Source organism: Lissotriton helveticus, chromosome 1_1 (genome assembly GCF_964261635.1).
Source record: "Lissotriton helveticus chromosome 1_1, aLisHel1.1, whole genome shotgun sequence".
Taxonomy (NCBI): domain Eukaryota; kingdom Metazoa; phylum Chordata; class Amphibia; order Caudata; family Salamandridae; genus Lissotriton; species Lissotriton helveticus.
The window spans coordinates 26,884,841-26,904,456 of NC_136057.1; the positions used below are offsets into that span (position 1 = coordinate 26,884,841).

At 52.0% G+C, this 19,616-nt stretch overlaps 1 protein-coding gene across 1 annotated transcript in view; it reads right to left on the reverse strand.

Moving 5' to 3' along the window:
- P2RX3 (purinergic receptor P2X 3) overlaps positions 1-19,616 on the reverse strand; it is a 366,171-nt gene that overhangs the window by 164,274 nt on the left and 182,281 nt on the right. The window contains exon 2 of the mRNA XM_078674358.1: positions 18,691-18,826. Within this exon, the coding sequence (XP_078530484.1) occupies positions 18,691-18,826 (136 nt within the window). The remainder of the gene's footprint in view (positions 1-18,690; positions 18,827-19,616) is intronic.

The window sequence follows — 19,616 nt, forward strand, 5'->3', positions numbered from 1 at the left end:
ATGGGTGGCATCCAGGACTGGGCATGATTTTCGATGTATGGCCTCCAGGACTGGACACGATCCTCCACGGGTGGCATCCAGGACTGGGCATGATTCTCCACGGGTGGCCTCGAGGACGGGGCATGATTCTCCAGAGGTGGTCTCCAGGACTGGACACGATTCTCCACGGGTGGCATCCAGGACTGGGCATGATTCTCCATGGGTGGCCTCCAAGACTGGGCATGATTCTCCACGGGTGGCCTCTAGGACCGGGCATGATTCTCCATGGGTGGCCTCTAGGACTGGGCATGATTCCCCACGGGTGGCCTTGAGGTCGGGGTATGATTCTCCAGAGGTGGCCTCCAGGACTGGACACGATTCTCAACGGGTGGCCTCTAGGACTGGGCATGACTCTCCACGGGTGGCCTCCAGTACTGGGCATGATTCTCCACAGGTGGCCTCTAGGACTGGGCATGATTCCCCACGGGTGGCCTCGAGGACGGGGCATGATTCTCCAGAGGTGGTCCCCAGGACTGGACACGATTCTCCACGGGTGGCATCGAGGACTGGGCATGATTCTCCACGGGTGGCCTCGAGGGCGGGGCATGATTCTCCAGAGGTGGTCTCCAATACTGGACACGATTCGCCATGGGTGGCATCCAGGACTGGACATGATTCTCCAGAGGTGGTCTCCAGGACTGGACATGATTCTCCACGGGTGGCCTCATGGACTGGGCATGATTCTCCACGGGTGGCCTCATGGACTGGGCATGATTCTCCACGGGTGGCCTCTAGGACTGGACATGATTCTCCAGAGGTGACCTCCAGGACTGGGCATGATTCTCCACGGGTGGTCTCCAGGACTGGACATGATTCTCCAGAGGTGGTCTCCAGGACTGGACATGATTCTCCACGGGTGGCCTTCAGGACTGGGCATGATTCTCCATGGGTGGCCTCCAGGACTGGGAACGATTCTCCATGTGTGACCTCCAGGGCTGGGCATGATTCTCCATGGGCGGCCTCCAGGACTGGACACGATTCTCCATGGGTGGCCTCAAGGACCAGGCATGATTCTCCATGGGTGGCCTCTAAGACTGGACACGATTCTCCACGGGTGGCATCCAGGACTGGGCATGATTCTCCAGAGGGGGTCTCCAGGACTGGACACGATTCTCCACGGGTGGCATCCAGGACTGGGCATGATTCTCCACGGGTGGCCTCCAGGACTGGGCATGATTCTCCACGGGTGGCCTCTAGGACTGAACACGATTCTCCACGGGTGGCATCCAGGACTGGACACGATTCTCCACGGGTGGCCTCCAGGACTGGGCATGATTCTCCGCAGGTGGCCTCTAGGACTGGGCATGATTCCCCACGGGTGGCCTCGAGGACGGGGCATGATTCTCTTGTATGTATGTATGTAAATACATGTACATACATACATACAAGAGGACGGGGCATGATTCTACAGAGGTGGTCTCCAGGACTGGACACAATTCTCCATGGGTGGCATCCAGGACTGGGCATGATTCTCCACCGCTGGCCTCCAGGACTGGGCATGATTCTCCAGAGGTGGTCTCCAGGACTGGACATGATTCTCCACGGGTGGCCTCATGGACTGGGAATGATTCTCCAGAGGTGGCCTCCAGGACTGGGCATGATTCTCCACGGGTGGTCTCCAGGACTGGACATGATTCTCCAGAGGTGGCCTCATGGACTGGGCATGATTCTCCACAGGTGGCCTCCAGGACTGGGCATGATTCACCACAGGTGGCGTCATGGACTGGGCATGATTCTCCACTGGTGGCCTCATGGACTGGACACGATTCTCCATGGGTGGCGTTATGAACTGGGCATGATTCTCCACTGGTGGCCTCATGGACTGGACACGATTCTCCACGGGTGGCCTCATGGACTGGGCATGATTCTCGACGGGTGGCCTCCAGGACTGGGCATGATTCTCCACAGGTGGCCTCCAGGACTGGGCATGATTCTCCACTGGTGGCCTCATGGACTGGGCATGATTCTCCATGGGTGGCCTCCAGGACTGGGAACGATTCTCCATGGGTGACCTCCAGGGCTGGGCATGATTCTCCACGGATGGCCTCTAGGACTGGGCATGATTCTCCATGGGTGGCCTCCAGGACTGGGAACGATTCTCCATGGGTGGCCTCCAGGACTGGGCATGATTCCCCACTGGTGGCCTCCAGGACTGGGCATGATTCTCCACTGGTGGCCTCATGGACTGGGCACGATTCTCCAGAGGGGGCCTCCAGGACTGGGCATGATTCTCCACTGGTGGCCTCCAGGACTGGGCACGATTCTCCACGGGTGGCATCCAGGACTGGGCATGATTCTCCACTGGTGGCCTCATGGACTGGGCATGATTCTCCATGGGTGACCTCCAGGACTGGGCATGATTCTCCACGGGTGGTCTCCAGGACTGGACACGATTCTCCACGGATGGCCTCCAGGACTGGACACGATTCTCCATGGGTGGCCTCCAGGACTGGGCATGATTCTCCAGAGGGGGCCTCCAGGACTGGGCATGATTGTCCACTAGTGGCCTCCAGGACTGGGCATGATTCTCCAGAGGGGGCCTCCAGGACTGGGCATGATTCTCCACGGGTGGCCTCCAGGACTGGGCATGATTCTCCACGGGTGGCCTCTAGGACCGGGCATGATTCTCCACGGGTGGCCTCTAGGACCGGGCATGATTCTCCACGGGTGGCCTCCAGGACTGGGCGTGATTCTCCACGGGTGGCCTCCAGGACTGGGCATGATTGCCCACCGGTGGCCTCCGGGACTGGGCATGATTCTCCACGGGTGGCCTCCAGGACTGGGCATGATTCTCCACGGGCGGCCTCCAGGACTGGGCATGATTCTCCACTGGTGGCCTCATGGACTGGTTATGATTCTCCACTGGTGGCCTCATGGATTGGGCATGATTCTCCATGGGTGGCCTCCAGGACTGGACACGATTCTCCACGGGTGGCATCCAGGACTGGGCATGATTTTCCAGAGGTGGCATCGAGGACTGGGCACGATTCTCCACGGGTGGCCTCCAGGACTGGGGATGATTCCCCACGGGTGGCCTCCAGGACTGGGCATGATTCTCCACTGGTGGCCTCATGGACTGGGCATGATTCTCCACGGGTGGCCTCGTGGACTGGGCATGATTCTCCTCGGGTGGCCTCCAGGACTGGGCATGATTCTCCACGGGTGGCCTCTAGGACTGGACACGATTCTCCACGGGTGGCATCCAGGACTGGACACGATTCTCCACGGGTGGCCTCCAGTACTGGGCATGATTCTCCGCAGGTGGCCTCTAGGACTGGGCATGATTCCCCACGGGTGGCCTCGAGGACGGGGCATGATTCTCCAGAGGTGGTCTCCATGACTGGACACGATTCTCCACGGGTGGCCTCGAGGACGGGGCATGATTCTACAGAGGTGGTCTCCAGGACTGGACACAATTCTCCATGGGTGGCATCCAGGACTGGGCATGATTCTCCAGAGGTGGTCTCCAGGACTGGACATGATTCTCCACGGGTGGCCTCCAGGACTGGGAATGATTCTCCAGAGGTGGTCTGCAGGACTGGGCATGATTCTCCACGGGTGGCCTCATGGACTGGGCATGATTCTCCACGGGTGGCCTCTATGACTGGACATGATTCTCCAGAAGTGACCTCCAGGACTGGGCATGATTCTCCACGGGTGGTCTCCAGGACTGGACATGATTCTCCACGGGTGGCCTTCAGGACTGGGCATGATTCTCCATGGGTGGCCTCCAGGACTGGGAACGATTCTCCATGTGTGACCTCCAGGGCTGGGCATGATTCTCCATGGGCGGCCTCCAGGACTGGACACGATTCTCCATGGGTGGCCTCAAGGACCAGGCATGATTCTCCATGGGTGGCCTCTAAGACTGGACACGATTCTCCACGGGTGGCATCCAGGACTGGGCATGATTCTCCAGAGGGGGTCTCCAGGACTGGACACGATTCTCCACGGGTGGCATCCAGGACTGGGCATGATTCTCCACGGGTGGCCTCCAGGACTGGGCATGATTCTCCACGGGTGGCCTCTAGGACTGAACAAGATTCTCCACGGGTGGCATCCAGGACTGGACACGATTCTCCACGGGTGGCCTCCAGGACTGGGCATGATTCTCCGCAGGTGGCCTCTAGGACTGGGCATGATTCCCCACGGGTGGCCTCGAGGACGGGGCATGATTCTCCAGAGGTGGTTTCCAGGACTGGACACGATTCTCCACGGGTGGCCTCTAGGGCTGGGCATGATTCTCCAGAGGTGGTCTCCATGACTGGACACGATTCTCCACGGGTGGCATCGAGGACTGGGCATGATTCTCCACGGGTGGCCTCGAGGACGGGGCATGATTCTACAGAGGTGGTCTCCAGGACTGGACACAATTCTCCACAGCTGGCCTCCAGGACTGGGCATGATTCTCCAGAGGTGGTCTCCAGGACTGGACATGATTCTCCACGGGTGGCCTCATGGACTGGGAATGATTCTCCAGAGGTGGTCTGCAGGACTGGACATGATTCTCGAGAGGTGGCCTCCAGGACTGGGCATGATTCTCCACGGGTGGTCTCCAGGACTGGACATGATTCTCCAGAGGTGGTCTCATGGACTGGGCATGATTCTCCGCAGGTGGCCTCTAGGACTGGGCATGATTCCCCACGGGTGGCCTCGAGGACGGGGCATGATTCTCCAGAGGTGGTTTCCAGGACTGGGCATGATTCTCCACAGCTGGCCTCCAGGACTGGGCATGATTCTCCAGAGGTGGTCTCCAGGACTGGACATGATTCTCCACGGGTGGCCTCATGGACTGGGAATGATTCTCCAGAGGTGGTCTGCAGGACTGGACATGATTCTCGAGAGGTGGCCTCCAGGACTGGGCATGATTCTCCACGGGTGGTCTCCAGGACTGGACATGATTCTCCAGAGGTGGCCTCCAGGACTGGGCATGATTCACCACAGGTGGCCTCCAGGACTGGGCATGATTCACCACAGGTGGCGTCATGGACTGGGCATGATTCTCCACTGGTGGCCTCATGGACTGGACACGATTCTCCATGGGTGGCGTTATGAACTGGGCATGATTCTCCACTGGTGGCCTCATGGACTGGACACGATTCTCCACGGGTGGCCTCATGGACTGGGCATGATTCTCGACGGGTGGCCTCCAGGACTGGGCATGATTCTCCACAGGTGGCCTCCAGGACTGGGCATGATTCTCCACTGGTGGCCTCATGGACTGGGCATGATTCTCCATGGGTGGCCTCCAGGACTGGGAACGATTCTCCATGGGTGACCTCCAGGGCTGGGCATGATTCTCCACGGATGGCCTCTAGGACTGGGCATGATTCTCCATGGGTGGCCTCCAGGACTGGGAACGATTATCCATGGGTGGCCTCCAGGACTGGGCATGATTCCCCACTGGTGGCCTCCAGGACTGGGCATGATTCTCCACTGGTGGCCTCATGGACTGGGCACGATTCTCCATGGGTGACCTCGTGGACTGGGCATGATTCTCCACGGGTGGCCTCCAGGACTGGGCATGATTCCCCACTGGTGGCCTCCAGGACTGGGCATGATTCCCCACTGGTGGCCTCCAGGACTGGGCATGATTCTCCACTGGTGGCCTCCAGGACTGGGCATGATTCTCCACGGGTGGCCTCATGGACTGGGCACGATTCTCCAGAGGGGGCCTCCAGGACTGGGCATGATTCTCCACTGGTGGCCTCCAGGACTGGGCACGATTCTCCACGGGTGGCATCCAGGACTGGGCATGATTCTCCACTGGTGGCCTCATGGACTGGGCATGATTCTCCATGGGTGACCTCCAGGACTGGGCATGATTCTCCACGGGTGGTCTCCAGGACTGGACACGATTCTCCACGGATGGCCTCCAGGACTGGACACGATTCTCCATGGGTGGCCTCCAGGACTGGGCATGATTCTCCAGAGGGGGCCTCCAGGACTGGGCATTGTTGTCCACTAGTGGCCTCCAGGACTGGGCATGATTCTCCAGAAGGGGCCTCCAGGACTGGGCATGATTCTCCAGAGGGGGCCTCCAGGACTGGGCATGATTCTCCAGAGGGGGCCTCCAGGACTGGGCATGATTCTCCAGAGGGGGCCTCCAGGACTGGGCATGATTCTCCACGGGTGGCCTCCAGGACTGGGCATGATTCTCCACGGGTGGCCTCTAGGACCGGGCATGATTCTCCACGGGTGGCCTCTAGGACCGGGCATGATTCTCCACGGGTGACCTCCAGGACTGGGCGTGATTCTCCACGGGTGGCCTCCAGGACTGGGCATGATTGCCCACCGGTGGCCTCCAGGACTGGGCATGATTCTCCACGGGTGGCCTCCAGGACTGGGCATGATTCTCCACGGGCGGCCTCCAGGACTGGGCATGATTCTCCACCGGTGGCCTCATGGACTGGTTATGATTCTCCACTGGTGGCCTCATGGATTGGGCATGATTCTCCATGGGTGGCCTCCAGGACTGGACACGATTCTCCACGGGTGGCATCCAGGACTGGGCATGATTTTCCAGAGGTGGCATCGAGGACTGGGCACGATTCTCCACGGGTGGCCTCCAGGACTGGGGATGATTCCCCACGGGTGGCCTCCAGGACTGGGCATGATTCTCCACTGGTGGCCTCATGGACTGGGCATGAGTCTCCACGGGTGGCCTCGTGGACTGGGCATGATTCTCCTCGGGTGGCCTCCAGGACTGGGCATGATTCTCCACGGGTGGCCTCTAGGACTGGACACGATTCTCCACGGGTGGCATCCAGGACTGGACACGATTCTCCACGGGTGGCCTCCAGTACTGGGCATGATTCTCCGCAGGTGGCCTCTAGGACTGGGCATGATTCTACAGAGGTGGTCTCCAGGACTGGACACAATTCTCCATGGGTGGCATCCAGGACTGGGCATGATTCTCCAGAGGTGGTCTCCAGGACTGGACATGATTCTCCACGGGTGGCCTCGAGGACGGGGCATGATTCTACAGAGGTGGTCTCCAGGACTGGACACAATTCTCCATGGGTGGCATCCAGGACTGGGCATGATTCTCCAGAGGTGGTCTCCAGGACTGGACATGATTCTCCACGGGTGGTCTCATGGACTGGGCATGATTCTCCATGGGTGGTCTCCAGGACTGGGAATGATTCTCCAGAGGTGGTCTGCAGGACTTGACATGATTCTCCAGAGGTGGTCTCATGGACTGGGCATGATTCTCCATGGGTGGTCTCCAGGACTGGGAATGATTCTCCAGAGGTGGTCTCCAGGACTGGGCATGATTCACCACAGGTGGCGTCATGGACTGGGCATGATTCTCCACTGGTGGCCTCATGGACTGGACACGATTCTCCATGGGTGGCGTTATGGACTGGGCATGATTCTCCACTGGTGGCCTCATGGACTGGACACGATTCTCCACGGGTGGCCTCCAGGACTGGGCATGATTCTCCACTGGTGGCCTCATGGACTGGGCATGATTCTCCATGGGTGGCCTCCAGGACTGGGCACGATTCTCCACGGGTGGCATCCAGGACTGGGCATGATTCTCCACTGGTGGCCTCATGGACTGGGCATGATTCTCCACGGGTGACCTCCAGGACTGGGCATGATTCTCCATGGCTGACCTCCAGGACTGGGCATGATTCTCCACGGGTGGTCTCCAGGACTGGACACGATTCTCCACGGATGGCCTCCAGGACTGGGCATGATTCTCCACTGGTGGCCTCATGGACTGGGCATGATTCTCCACTGGTGGCCGCATGGACTGGGCATGATTCTCCACTGGTGGCCTCATGGACTGGGCATGATTCTCCACTGGTGGCCTCATGGACTGGGCATGATTCTCCACGGGTGGCATCCAGGCCTGGACTTTACGCTCCATATTTAGCCTCAAGGACAGAGCTAACTCTTTCTAAACTTCCCAGATGACTCGATATCATTGGGGACTTGATCATTCCAGGGGGCTTACCTTCTTTTGTTTTTCTGCCAGTCTAATAATTCAGGGGAAGATATGGGGTCATCTGGTGACCTTAAGTAATTCGGTGTGGCTGCCAAGAATGTCCAGTTTTGATGTGGCCAACATGACTAGACTTTTTGTTCCAAATTGCGGCCACCAGAACTGGACACATACAGAACTGGACACAGCACTTTAGAAGGGGTCCCCATAACAGTACTGCAGATGCGGTGCACATAGCAGGGCCTAGTATTTCTTACATAAACTATGGAAATGGGCAGAGTAGCCCAGGTGAGGTCTCCCTTGAGGCGGGAGGGGTTGGGCTGGGATGGCTGGAGTGAAACCATAGAGGAACACAAGAGGCCTGGTGAGGAGGCAAGGTTACACGTGGAGAGCCCCTCATGTGTAGATATACTCCTACACCTATGCGCAAATCTCTTGATGGATGCAAGTCACCATTTATATGTGAAGATTTACATATGTGTCGAATTATGTGTCTCCATCCCTTCAAATGAGGGGCGAAGGCTCCTATGACCTCATTTCTGACTGAAAAGTTAGTATTAGTAACTTTCCAGGTATTGCTGGACACCTCAGCCACTGGGGTGGAGACCTCCATGCAGAAAGTAATAGGGAATTTTAAGAAAAATGATTCTAAAACATAAAAAATACACGTTTTACCTGACTTAGAAATATTACAACACATTCATCTAACACCTATTCACACTTTCATATTATGACATATTAACTTTAAAAATTGTTTATTTTTTTATTTAAATTCATTGTTTAAATTGAATTAAATGTTATCTTTGTAATTTAAATAAAAAATCTATTAAAATGTTCATTTTAATAAATGATATATTAATAACATTATAATAAAACTTTACCTGCCTCGATTTTATTCTTTAGTACTGAGTTACAGTGGCAGTGGTTGGCTCTGGCTGCCCTTGACTCAGCTGGAGGACAGTCACTCCTGTTTCATCAGTAGTGCTGCTGTAGTGTGTTTAAAGTGCAGTTTGTGAATTGCAGTTCTCTGACTCCTAACTAGGTCTGTGTTTTGTAGCATCATGTCCCACTCTAAGCCCCGCCCACTGTGTAGTAAATATTGTATTTTGGAGTTTTTAAAGTAGCACTACTTTGGATGACTTGCATGAGTGTGTACAAGCATTGGCGTGGACAAGCCTAAGTGACACCCTAGAGGCTTGAGGGGTGCAGAGTGCCTCACAGACAGCACACGGGTGCGGACAGACTGCAGACAGACAGAAGGACATGCTTGTTTGCGGCAGGAGGTCACGTCACTTGTCTTTACGTTGGAATGTGGAGTCGGATCTGAGCCTGTCATCTGCTGCCCTCTAGCGCACACTGTGTGAACTGCGACTGTCTGCGCCTTCAGCTGAGAGCAGATGAGGTTTGCCAGCACTGGTCCAGGCTGTCTTCCTTCACAGGCCGAGGTGTGCTAATAATTAGTGCAGGCGCCCGTGGGACGCTTTCCTGCACAAATGGCAGCACTGGTGAACTTTCACGCACAAACACAGTTTCGTACCGAAAGATGATGCGGCTTAACCATGCCTGTGTATACATGGAGTTACTTGCAATTTAAAATCAAAGGGACTGTCCCTCAAAGGGGCGTGACGGATGTATTCTTTTCTCGCAAGGTTTTTTAGTCTGTACAAACAAGCATGACTGGCCTGGGCCTCCTAGGTCCTAACATTACCCCCTAGGAACCCAAATAAAGGCATGATTTGTCAGAAAATACTGCGAAAAGACAATTGCAGTTGAGAAGCTGCGGGTGGAGGGGTGCAAGAGTGGGGTTAGTGGGCGATTGGGTTTTATTAGTGGTGGGAACTGGGATTTCCCACTGGTGTCTGTAGTGTAGCGGTCTAGTCCTTCGCGGGCGCGTGATGACGCGGCACGCAAGGACGAGATCGCAAACAGTGGTGCGCATGCGCGAGGGTGAGGCGCGAATGTGCGAGCGATCGGAGCGCGAATTGTAAGACACCCGGCGCTCCTTCTGTGATCTGCTGAACATAATTAAACGCAAACCTTCCCCAAGAGTCTACAGAGTCTGCCTCCTCTTTTAGGTGATATAACCACATCACAGTGGCGACGAGGAGTGGGATTCGTCACTAGAAGCCTTGACTGGTTCGTAGGAGACTAAAGGCACACAGAGGAGCAACAAACATTGGGAGACCACTGCAGTGTACCGGTCAGGGGACAAAAAGGAAAGAAGCGCAGTGGCAGAGAGTCGCAGGAGGAGCGTGGCAGAGGCGCAAGGAGACGAGACGCTCCCACCACGTGCACCAGGGCCAGGAACTCAGGCGAACAAGGAAAGGAAGCACGGTAGGAGGGTAGATACACCACCACTGAGGCCCTGGCGGAACGGGGAGAGAGAAGAGAAGGGGGAGAAGGAGAACCCCGACTCAACACGGCACAAGGCGGGAACGCAAGCGCGCCTGGTAGCCCTAGAAGTCAAGGAGGGGAACCGGAAGAGCAGGCCAGGATGAGCACACAAACATCTTCCCTTACGACGCCGATTCCGTTTCTGCCCAAACCTGGTGAGCCCCAGATGAAATGGGAAGACTGGAGGGAATATTTCAAGGACTATTTAGAAGCTTTGGAAGGCGAAAATGGAGAACCCTTCCCCAGTGCGAGCAGAAGAAGGATACTCCTACATAATCTAGGTCCAGAAGGGATAAGAGTGTTCACGAACCTAGTGCCCACGCCTAGACCAGCGGATGATGATGATGTCTTCCGGCATGCCTTAGAAGATCTAGATAACCATTACCGACCTGCGGTGTGCGTCTCCATTGATCGTTTTAACTTCCAGCAGAGGAAGCAAGAAGCGGGAGAATCCATTGATGACTACGTCGCGGCGTTGAGAAGGTTAGCGATTACATGCAAGTACGGGACACTACAAGACGACTTCATAAAGGACCAAATCGTGATGCACACCACCAATAAGACGGTGCAGGATAAGTTGTGGGTGCATGGAGAGGCGACGCTAAAAGAAGTAATAGCAATGGTAAAGAAAGCAGAACTGTCAAAGCGATGCGCTGACGCAGCGAAACGGTAGAACACCCAGAGAACCATGGTGAACAAGGTGGACGATGCAGAGCAGTCAGGACGAAACAGAATGACGCCCGGGAATAATAAAGGAACCAACAGATGGTCTGGAAAGTCAAGTCAGACATGGACACAGTCCACGGACAGCAAAGCCACGTGTTACAGGTGCGGAAGTGCGAACCATGCGGCCCAAGATAAACGTTGCCCAGCATTTCGGGCGAAATGCATGTTCTGTGGCCTAATAGGTCATTATGAGAAGGTATGTCGCAGGAAGGGGAAGAAGATGGTCGTGAAGTACGTGGCACAGGACCGCCTAGAAGGAGAAGAAGAGGAACAGGAAGAAGAAGACCTGGTGTTGTGCATCGAGGAGCAAGTGCTGGGAATAGAAAACAAGCGCTCGAGTAAACCACGGGCCGACATGCTGATAGGAGGAGTGAAGATCAGGATTGCGATAGACTCAGGATCCCCGTACACCATAGTCCAAAGATCTGTATGGGAGGAAGAGTTCAGTCCAAGCCTAAGCCCCAAGTTGGAACCGCCAGACATTCGGCCGGTATCATATACAGGCACCCCGATCCCCATGGTGGGCTACCGGATCCTGAAGTTTGAATTTAGGGGAAGAACGGCGGACTGCAAACTATGTAGCAGAGAAGGGCCCATCGGTGTTGGGGTGGAGAGATCAAGGTGATCTAGGGATCAAACTGGACCCAGGAGGCAGTGAGCAAGTGTTGCTGACGGATTGTGAATGCTGGCCGAATCCGGAGAAAGTGAAGAGAGAATTTCCAAAGGTATTCGGAGGGAAAGTCGGCAAGCTAGAGAAATTCACGCACAAAATCTTGCTCAAAGAGAACTCCCGCCCAGTGTCCCACAAAATCCGGAACGTACCCATCGCGGCGAGGGAAGCGTTACAACAAGAGCTACGCATACTGGAAGAACAAGGGATAATTGAGCCCATAGACAGTTCGGAATGGCTATCTCCCTTAGTCGTCGCACGAAAACCCAACGGCAAGGTGCGTTTGTGTGTGGACCTGCGAGAACTAAATAAATGCCTGATAGTGGAGAAATTCCTGTTGCCTAGGATTGAAGAAATGCTAGCCAGAACAAGGGGAGTGAAGTGGTTCTCCACCATTGACCTCGCGTCCGCCTATCATCAGATAGACTTGCATCCATCTAGCCAAAAATTCACGTCCTTCATAACACCGTTCGGATGTTATCAATTTCGCAGAATGCCCTTCGGGCTGGCATCAGCTGCAGCGGTGTTCCAAAAGCTGATGCACCGCCTGTTCAAGGACGTAGAGGGCATCCAATATTTCCAAGACGACATCTTGGTGATGGGAATGGACCGAGAAGACCACGACAAGAAACTGAACAAAGTACTGAGCGTGCTGCAGGAGAAAGGACTGACTGCTGAATGGAAGAAATGTCAACTGGGAATGACATCTGTCACCTACCTGGGTCATGAGATTGGAGGAAATGGGATCACCCCTAAGAGGGAGAACGTGAAGGCGATTTGTGATGCCAGAGCCCCCGTCAGCAAGGAGGAAGTGATATCCTTCCTAGGGATGGCCGAATACTATAGTAAATTCGTTCAGCACTTCGCGACTAAAACACATCAATTGAGACAGCTCATAAGAAACAAGACGGCGTTCCATTGGGATGAAGAGGCACAGAGAGAATTTGAAGTGTTAAAGACGGACATAAGCCAGGCTGTGCCTTTGCATGGACATGATCCTCTTGGACAGACCATACTGACCACAGATGCCAGCGAAAAGGGGCTAGGGGCAGTTCTCGCACAGGAGAGAGAAGATGGTACTGTGGAAACCCTCAGCTTCGCATCCAGAGTGTTATCCCCCACAGAACAAAAGTTCAGTGTGATTGAGAAGGAAATGCTGGCGGTGGTATGGGCCATGGGGAAGTTCAGGCAGTTCCTGTGGGGCACGAGATTTCATCTACAAACGGACCACAAACCGCTGGTCAAGGTACTCACCTCGAGTGGACATGCAACTGCAACCCCACGCATAGCCAAGATGGCGCTGAAGCTGCTCGAGTATAGGTATGATGTGGAGTACATACCGGGGACACGCAACAAAGTGGCTGACTATCTTAGTCGAGCTTCAGCCATGGAGGAGGCGCCAAATTCGTTGTTGGAGAATGAAGAGATGATAGCTGTGATGGAGGAGTCAGAAAAAGTAATCAGCAAGCAAGAATGGGCGCAAGCGTATGAGGAGGACGAAGACATGAAGGAGGTCAAAGAATGTGTGCTCGATGGCTGGCCAGAGAAAAGGAGGTTGAAGGAAGTTCTCCGAAAATTCTACGAAGTAAGGGAAGAACTATCTGTGAGCGACTCCGGAATCTTCTTATATCGAGGTGACAAAGTGGTGCCCCCCCACGAGACTAATCCCGCGCCTGCTGCACCAGCTACATGAAGGACATCTCGGCATCGTGAAAACCAAACTGCGAGTGAAGCAAATGTATTGGTGGCCGGGACTGGACAATCAAGTAGAAAGGCACGTGAGGGACTGTAACCAGTGCCAAGGAGCCGACAAAATATTGAAGCCATTGAGACCTGCATTGGGAAGGTTCGACCAACCGCGCAACCCGTGGGAGGATGTATCGGTTGACATTCTGGGACCAGTGCTGGATAACCAAGGTATGCCGAAATACTTATGTGTTTTGGTGGACAAGTATTCTAAGTGGCCAGAAATACATGTGCAGGAAGAGAGGGACACTGACACAATTATTACGTTTCTCACCTCAGTGTTCCTGAGAGAAGGGATCCCGAGGACGGTCCTCAGTGACAATGGTCAGCATTTCACATCTGAGAAGTGGTACAAGTACGCAGAAACTAATGGAATCAAAGCGAAATACACCTCAGTGTACCTCCCTTCGAGCAACGGACAGGTGGAGAGATTTAATCGTGCCCTCATGGGATCCATACGAGCCGCCATCATGTAGGGCAAAGATTGGGAGAAGGAGGTCCAAAGCATGTTGTGGGCGTACAGGATTACCCCCACCTCCTACAGCCCCTTCCAGATCCTAAGGAGCAGGCACCCGTTCACAAAGGACAATGTGGTCTGGAGGGAGAAGACCGTCACCAGCAAATGGTCACCTGCCGTAGTCCAGCACAATCTCGAAAAGGCCCAAAAAGTATATACTGAGCACTATAACAGGAGAAGAAATGTGAAAGAAGCGCCTTTGGAAAAAGGGGAATGGGTGAGAGTCAAGTTGGCCGTGCTGAAAAGGAAAGGAGAAAGCAAGTACAGCCCACCCATGCAAGTGGAGGAAGTATACGACAGAGCTGCGTTACTTAGTGACGGAAATGTGTGGTCCCAAGACCGCATGGCTAAAATTAACAAGATCCTACAGTGGCCAGAGGAAAAAGAGAAAGGCCAACAAGATCAAGGACTGAGTGGCAGAGAGGAGAGAATAACGGAAGAAGGTGAAAGCCAAGTGGAAGGACATTTGCACGTAGAGGGAGAAGATCTGGAAGCTCCGAGGGTAGAGGAAGAGAGGGTCGAAAAGGACTTGACACCCCAGAGAAATGAACTGAGTCAGATGAGGAGCGGAATGTTGAGACCTATGGGAGAAGGTGTCCGAGAAGCTTCTACCCCGGTAAGGCGTACACGTGCAGGGAGAGCGGTGGTCATACCCGCTCGCTTCAGAGACTTTGAATTGGGGGGATGTTGAAATAGTGGACTCTTAGCATCTCTTTGCGTGTGTGCAAAAAGGGGAGATATGTAGTGTAGCGGTCTAGTCCTTCGCGGGCGCGTGATGACGCGGCACGCAAGGACGAGCTCGCAAACAGTCGTGGGCATGCGCGAGGGTGAGGCGCGAATGTGCGAGCGATCGGAGCGCGAATGGTAAGACGCCCGGCGCTCCTTCTGTGATCTGCTGAACATAAATAAACGCAAACCTTCCCCAAGAGTCTACAGGGTCTGCCTCCTCTTTTAGGTGATATAACCACATCACAGTGTCTCATGGCTCCAGTGCTCTCCAGTACCCCCTTCTCACTCCTGACTCTCTAGGGGTGCAAGGAGGAGCAACAGGGCTTATGAATCAGGGTCTGGAGCTCAGGCACTGTAGGGGGCAGTAAAACACCCAACAAACACAGGGGCAGATTCACTCATTATTTACACAAAATCACACAAAGTGAAGCAAATAAAAGTGAACAGTCTTGGATGAATATTTACGTTTCAGAGGTGCCTTTTTTTTGTGCAGATAGATGTTGGTGCTGCTTTGCTGCTCATTGCGTCACTTAGCGCCAAGAAGGCATTGGCGTGGGTGTTGAATGGGTGGATGATGGAAACATCCGTAGTTTTTGATGCACAGCCCAACCTACTCAGGGGCATAGCAACAACGGCGCTGGCTGTGCTTAGCGATAATTATATTATCGCAGGCTATCTCTGGAATTTATCACCCTGGTAGCGCGTTATTAACAACGCGTTACTCCAGGGCGATAAAAATTCCAGCGATAGTGAGGTTATCTCCCTTTTGCAGGGAATCTTGCTGGTTTTCCAGCGATGTTCCCTGCAAACGGCGAGAACCTTGCTGATACGACCCACAGGGTTGTATCAGCATAATCCACCCCCTATGTTAGGGATGGCTAAATCAGGATTTTAGCTGACGTTAGATTTTGGCAAAAAAGGCAGTTTTCGCCAAAATCTAACATGTGCTAAAATCATGTGGGCTGCCTTGTAAATATCGCGATGTAAACATCAGCTATATTTGCAAGGTAATCCATCCGGGGTACGCCCAGTAACGCCCACTTTGCATCTCATTGGATATGCACAGGGAGGCGTTGGGAAAAAGGGTGCTAACATGCGATTATGCATGTTAGCACCCTCTTGTAAATAGTGCGCTGGTTTTATGTTCGCTTTTTTGGCTTTGTGAGCCAAAAAAGCGAAGATAAAGCTCTTGTAAATATGCCCCTCAGATAGTCATGCCAGGGTTTGCATCAACAAATGATGTCTCCTTGAAGCAGGTGCTCCCTTGGAGAATTTTTTTTATTTGTCAATAATTACTAGGGCTCCGGACTTTATGGTATTTATTTTTTGGGCATTTCCGTCTGTATTTATCCATATTTATTTTTTGCTATAATCTCAGCTGGCACAAATCGCACCTGTTCCCTAGTAGGCAAGGGGGCAGCAGTTGTGCTTTCCTGAGGCGGTGGAGCGCCCCCATGGGCTCACAAATGCCGAGGTCACGGGTGGAAAAGCAAGACCAGTCATAACCTCAATGAAAGTGCAGAATGGCACTGCCCTCTGCAAGGGGCAATGGTTTAATAACTACAAAGACTGAGGTAAGGCTTGGGTGAGGATCATGGTAGGAACTTGGAGGAGTTGGTGAGTATGGGAGAGGTTTGGAGATGAGGCATAGATTAGAGATTTGTGGTTTCGGAGTGTGATAAATATTTGGGGTTGAGGAATGTGAAAAATATTTGGGCTTGAGGAGTGTGAAAAATATTTGGGCTTGAGGAGTGTGATAAATATTTGGGGTTGAGGAGTGTGATAAATATTTGGGGTTGAGGAGTGTGATAATTATTTGGGGTTGAGGAATGTGAAAAATATTTGGGCTTGAGGAGTGTGATAAATATTTGGGGTTGAGGATTGTGATAAATATTTGGGGTTGAGGAGTGTGATAAATATTTGGGGTTGAGGAATGTGAAAAATATTTGGGCTTGAGGAGTGTGATAAATATTTGGGGTTGAGGATTGTGATAAATATTTGGGGTTGAGGATTGTGATAAATATTTGGGGTTGAGGAGTGTGATAATTATTTGGGGTTGAGGAGCGTGATAAATATTATATTTGGGGTTGAGGAGTGTGATAAATATTATATTTGGGGTTGAGGAGCGTGATAAATATTTGGGGTTGAGGAGCGTGATAAATATTTGGGGTTGAGGAGCGTGATAATTATTTGGGGTTGAGGAGCGTGATAAATATTATATTTGGGGTTGAGGAGCGTGATAAATATTATATTTGGGGTTGAGGAGCGTGATAAATATTATATTTGGGGTTGAGGAGCGTGATAAATATTTGGGGTTGAGGAGCGTGATAAATATTATATTTGGGGTTGAGGAGCGTGATAAATATTTGGGGTTGAGGAGCGTGATAAATATTTGGGGTTGAGGAGTGTGATAAATATTTGGGGTTGAGGAGCGTGATAAATATTTGGGGTTGAGGAGTGTGATAAATATTTGGGGTTGAGGAGTGTGATAAATATTATATTTGGGGTTGAGGAGCGTGATAAATATTATATTTGGGGTTGAGGAGCGTGATAAATATTTGGGGTTGAGGAGCGTGATAAATATTATATTTGGGGTTGAGGAGCGTGATAAATATTATATTTGGGGTTGAGGAGCGTGATAAATATTTGGGGTTGAGGAGCGTGATAAATATTATATTTGGGGTTGAGGAGCGTGATAAATATTTGGGGTTGAGGAGCGTGATAAATATTTGGGGTTGAGGAGTGTGATAAATATTTGGGGTTGAGGAGTGTGATACATATTTGGGGTTGAGGAGCGTGATAAATATTTGGGGTTGAGGAGTGTGATACATATTTGGGGTTGAGGAGCGTGATAAATATTTGGGGTTGAGGAGCGTGATAAATATTTGGGGTTGAGGAGTGTGATAAATATTTGGGGTTGAGGAGCGTGATAAATATTTGGGGTTGAGGAGTGTGATACATATTTGGGGTTGAGGAGCGTGATAAATATTTGGGGTTGAGGAGCGTGATAAATATTTGGGGTTGAGGAGTGTGATAAATATTTGGGGTTGAGGAGCGTGATAAATATTTGGGGTTGAGGAGTGTGATAAATATTTGGGGTTGAGGAGTGTGATAAATATTATATTTGGGGTTGAGGAGCGTGATAAATATTATATTTGGGGTTGAGGAGCGTGATAAATATTTGGGGTTGAGGAGCGTGATAAATATTATATTTGGGGTTGAGGAGCGTGATAAATATTATATTTGGGGTTGAGGAGCGTGATAAATATTTGGGGTTGAGGAGCGTGATAAATATTATATTTGGGGTTGAGGAGCGTGATAAATATTTGGGGTTGAGGAGCGTGATAAATATTTGGGGTTGAGGAGTGTGATAAATATTTGGGGTTGAGGAGCGTGATAAATATTTGGGGTTGAGGAGTGTGATACATATTTGGGGTTGAGGAGCGTGATAAATATTTGGGGTTGAGGAGTGTGATACATATTTGGGGTTGAGGAGCGTGATAAATATTTGGGGTTGAGGAGCGTGATAAATATTTGGGGTTGAGGAGTGTGATAAATATTTGGGGTTGAGGAGCGTGATAAATATTTGGGGTTGAGGAGTGTGATACATATTTGGGGTTGAGGAGCGTGATAAATATTTGGGGTTGATGAGTGTGATAAATATTTGGGGTTGAGGAGCGTGATAAATATTATATTTGGGGTTGAGGAGCGTGATAAATATTTGGGGTTGAGGAGCGTGATAAATATTTGGGGTTGAGGAGCGTGATAAATATTTGGGGTTGAGGAGCGTGATAAATATTTGGGGTTGAGGAGTGTGTTAGTACTTTGAGGAGTGCTTTAGACAGTGGGGGTTGAGAACTCTGAGGAAAGGGTGGTTTAGGTTTCCCCTGGTTGTGCCTTGATTCCGTGACCCACCTGTGGGGGTGTGACGTAGTCTGCCACATCCATGACCTTCTCGCTGTACTTCCCGAAGCCCTTCACCTTGGTCATGACGGAGGACTCGATGGCGGTGTCCCGGACCTGGTAGGCCTTCTCATGGATAAACACCCACCTAGGAGGAGAGAAGAGAAAGTGATGAAAGACTGAAAAACACTGGGAGCCCCACCTCTGAGGTCAAACCTCAAGGTCATCCCACCTGCCCAGGAGCATTCCTTCTGTAGCATCCCACACTCCAGTTGGTCTCCACCCTTCCCCACAGACCTCCAACACCTCAGCTCCCTCCACGTGCATTGCTGTAACCCAATTTGGCCATGCGAGGGGTTATGCAATGAATGCTCCATACTCCAAGGGTTATGGCTGCAGCCCCTCAACCCCTCAAGCCAGAATCCACACAGAGCCTCCTTCTCAGTGCTACAGAGAGAGCGCGACTGAACTCCCCGACACACAAGGATTCCCTCCTAATGCAAGGCTGCGTTACACATTAAGGTGCACAAACAGACTTGTAGACAGTGTTCATATCAACGCATAAATATTGCATACCACTCTTGCCCACAGAAAGGCACAAACAAAATAATTTAGGTACAATGTAATTTAAGTACAAAATGCAAGTTAGAAAATTAACAATAAAATTATACAATTTAGACAGAACTCCAGGCCGACACAGTGGGCCGATTCACAGAACTAACTTAAGACAAAATCCTAAACTTACTACTTTTGGTATTAACAGAAGGCATTTAGTAGTAGTAAAGTTAGGATTTTGTCTTAAGTTTGACTTAAGTTTGACTTAAGAAAGACTTAAGACAAACTTAAGACAAACTTAGGACAGACTTAAGACAAATTTAAGACAGAATTAAGACAAACTTAGGACAGACTTAAGACAGACTTAAGACAAAATCCTAACT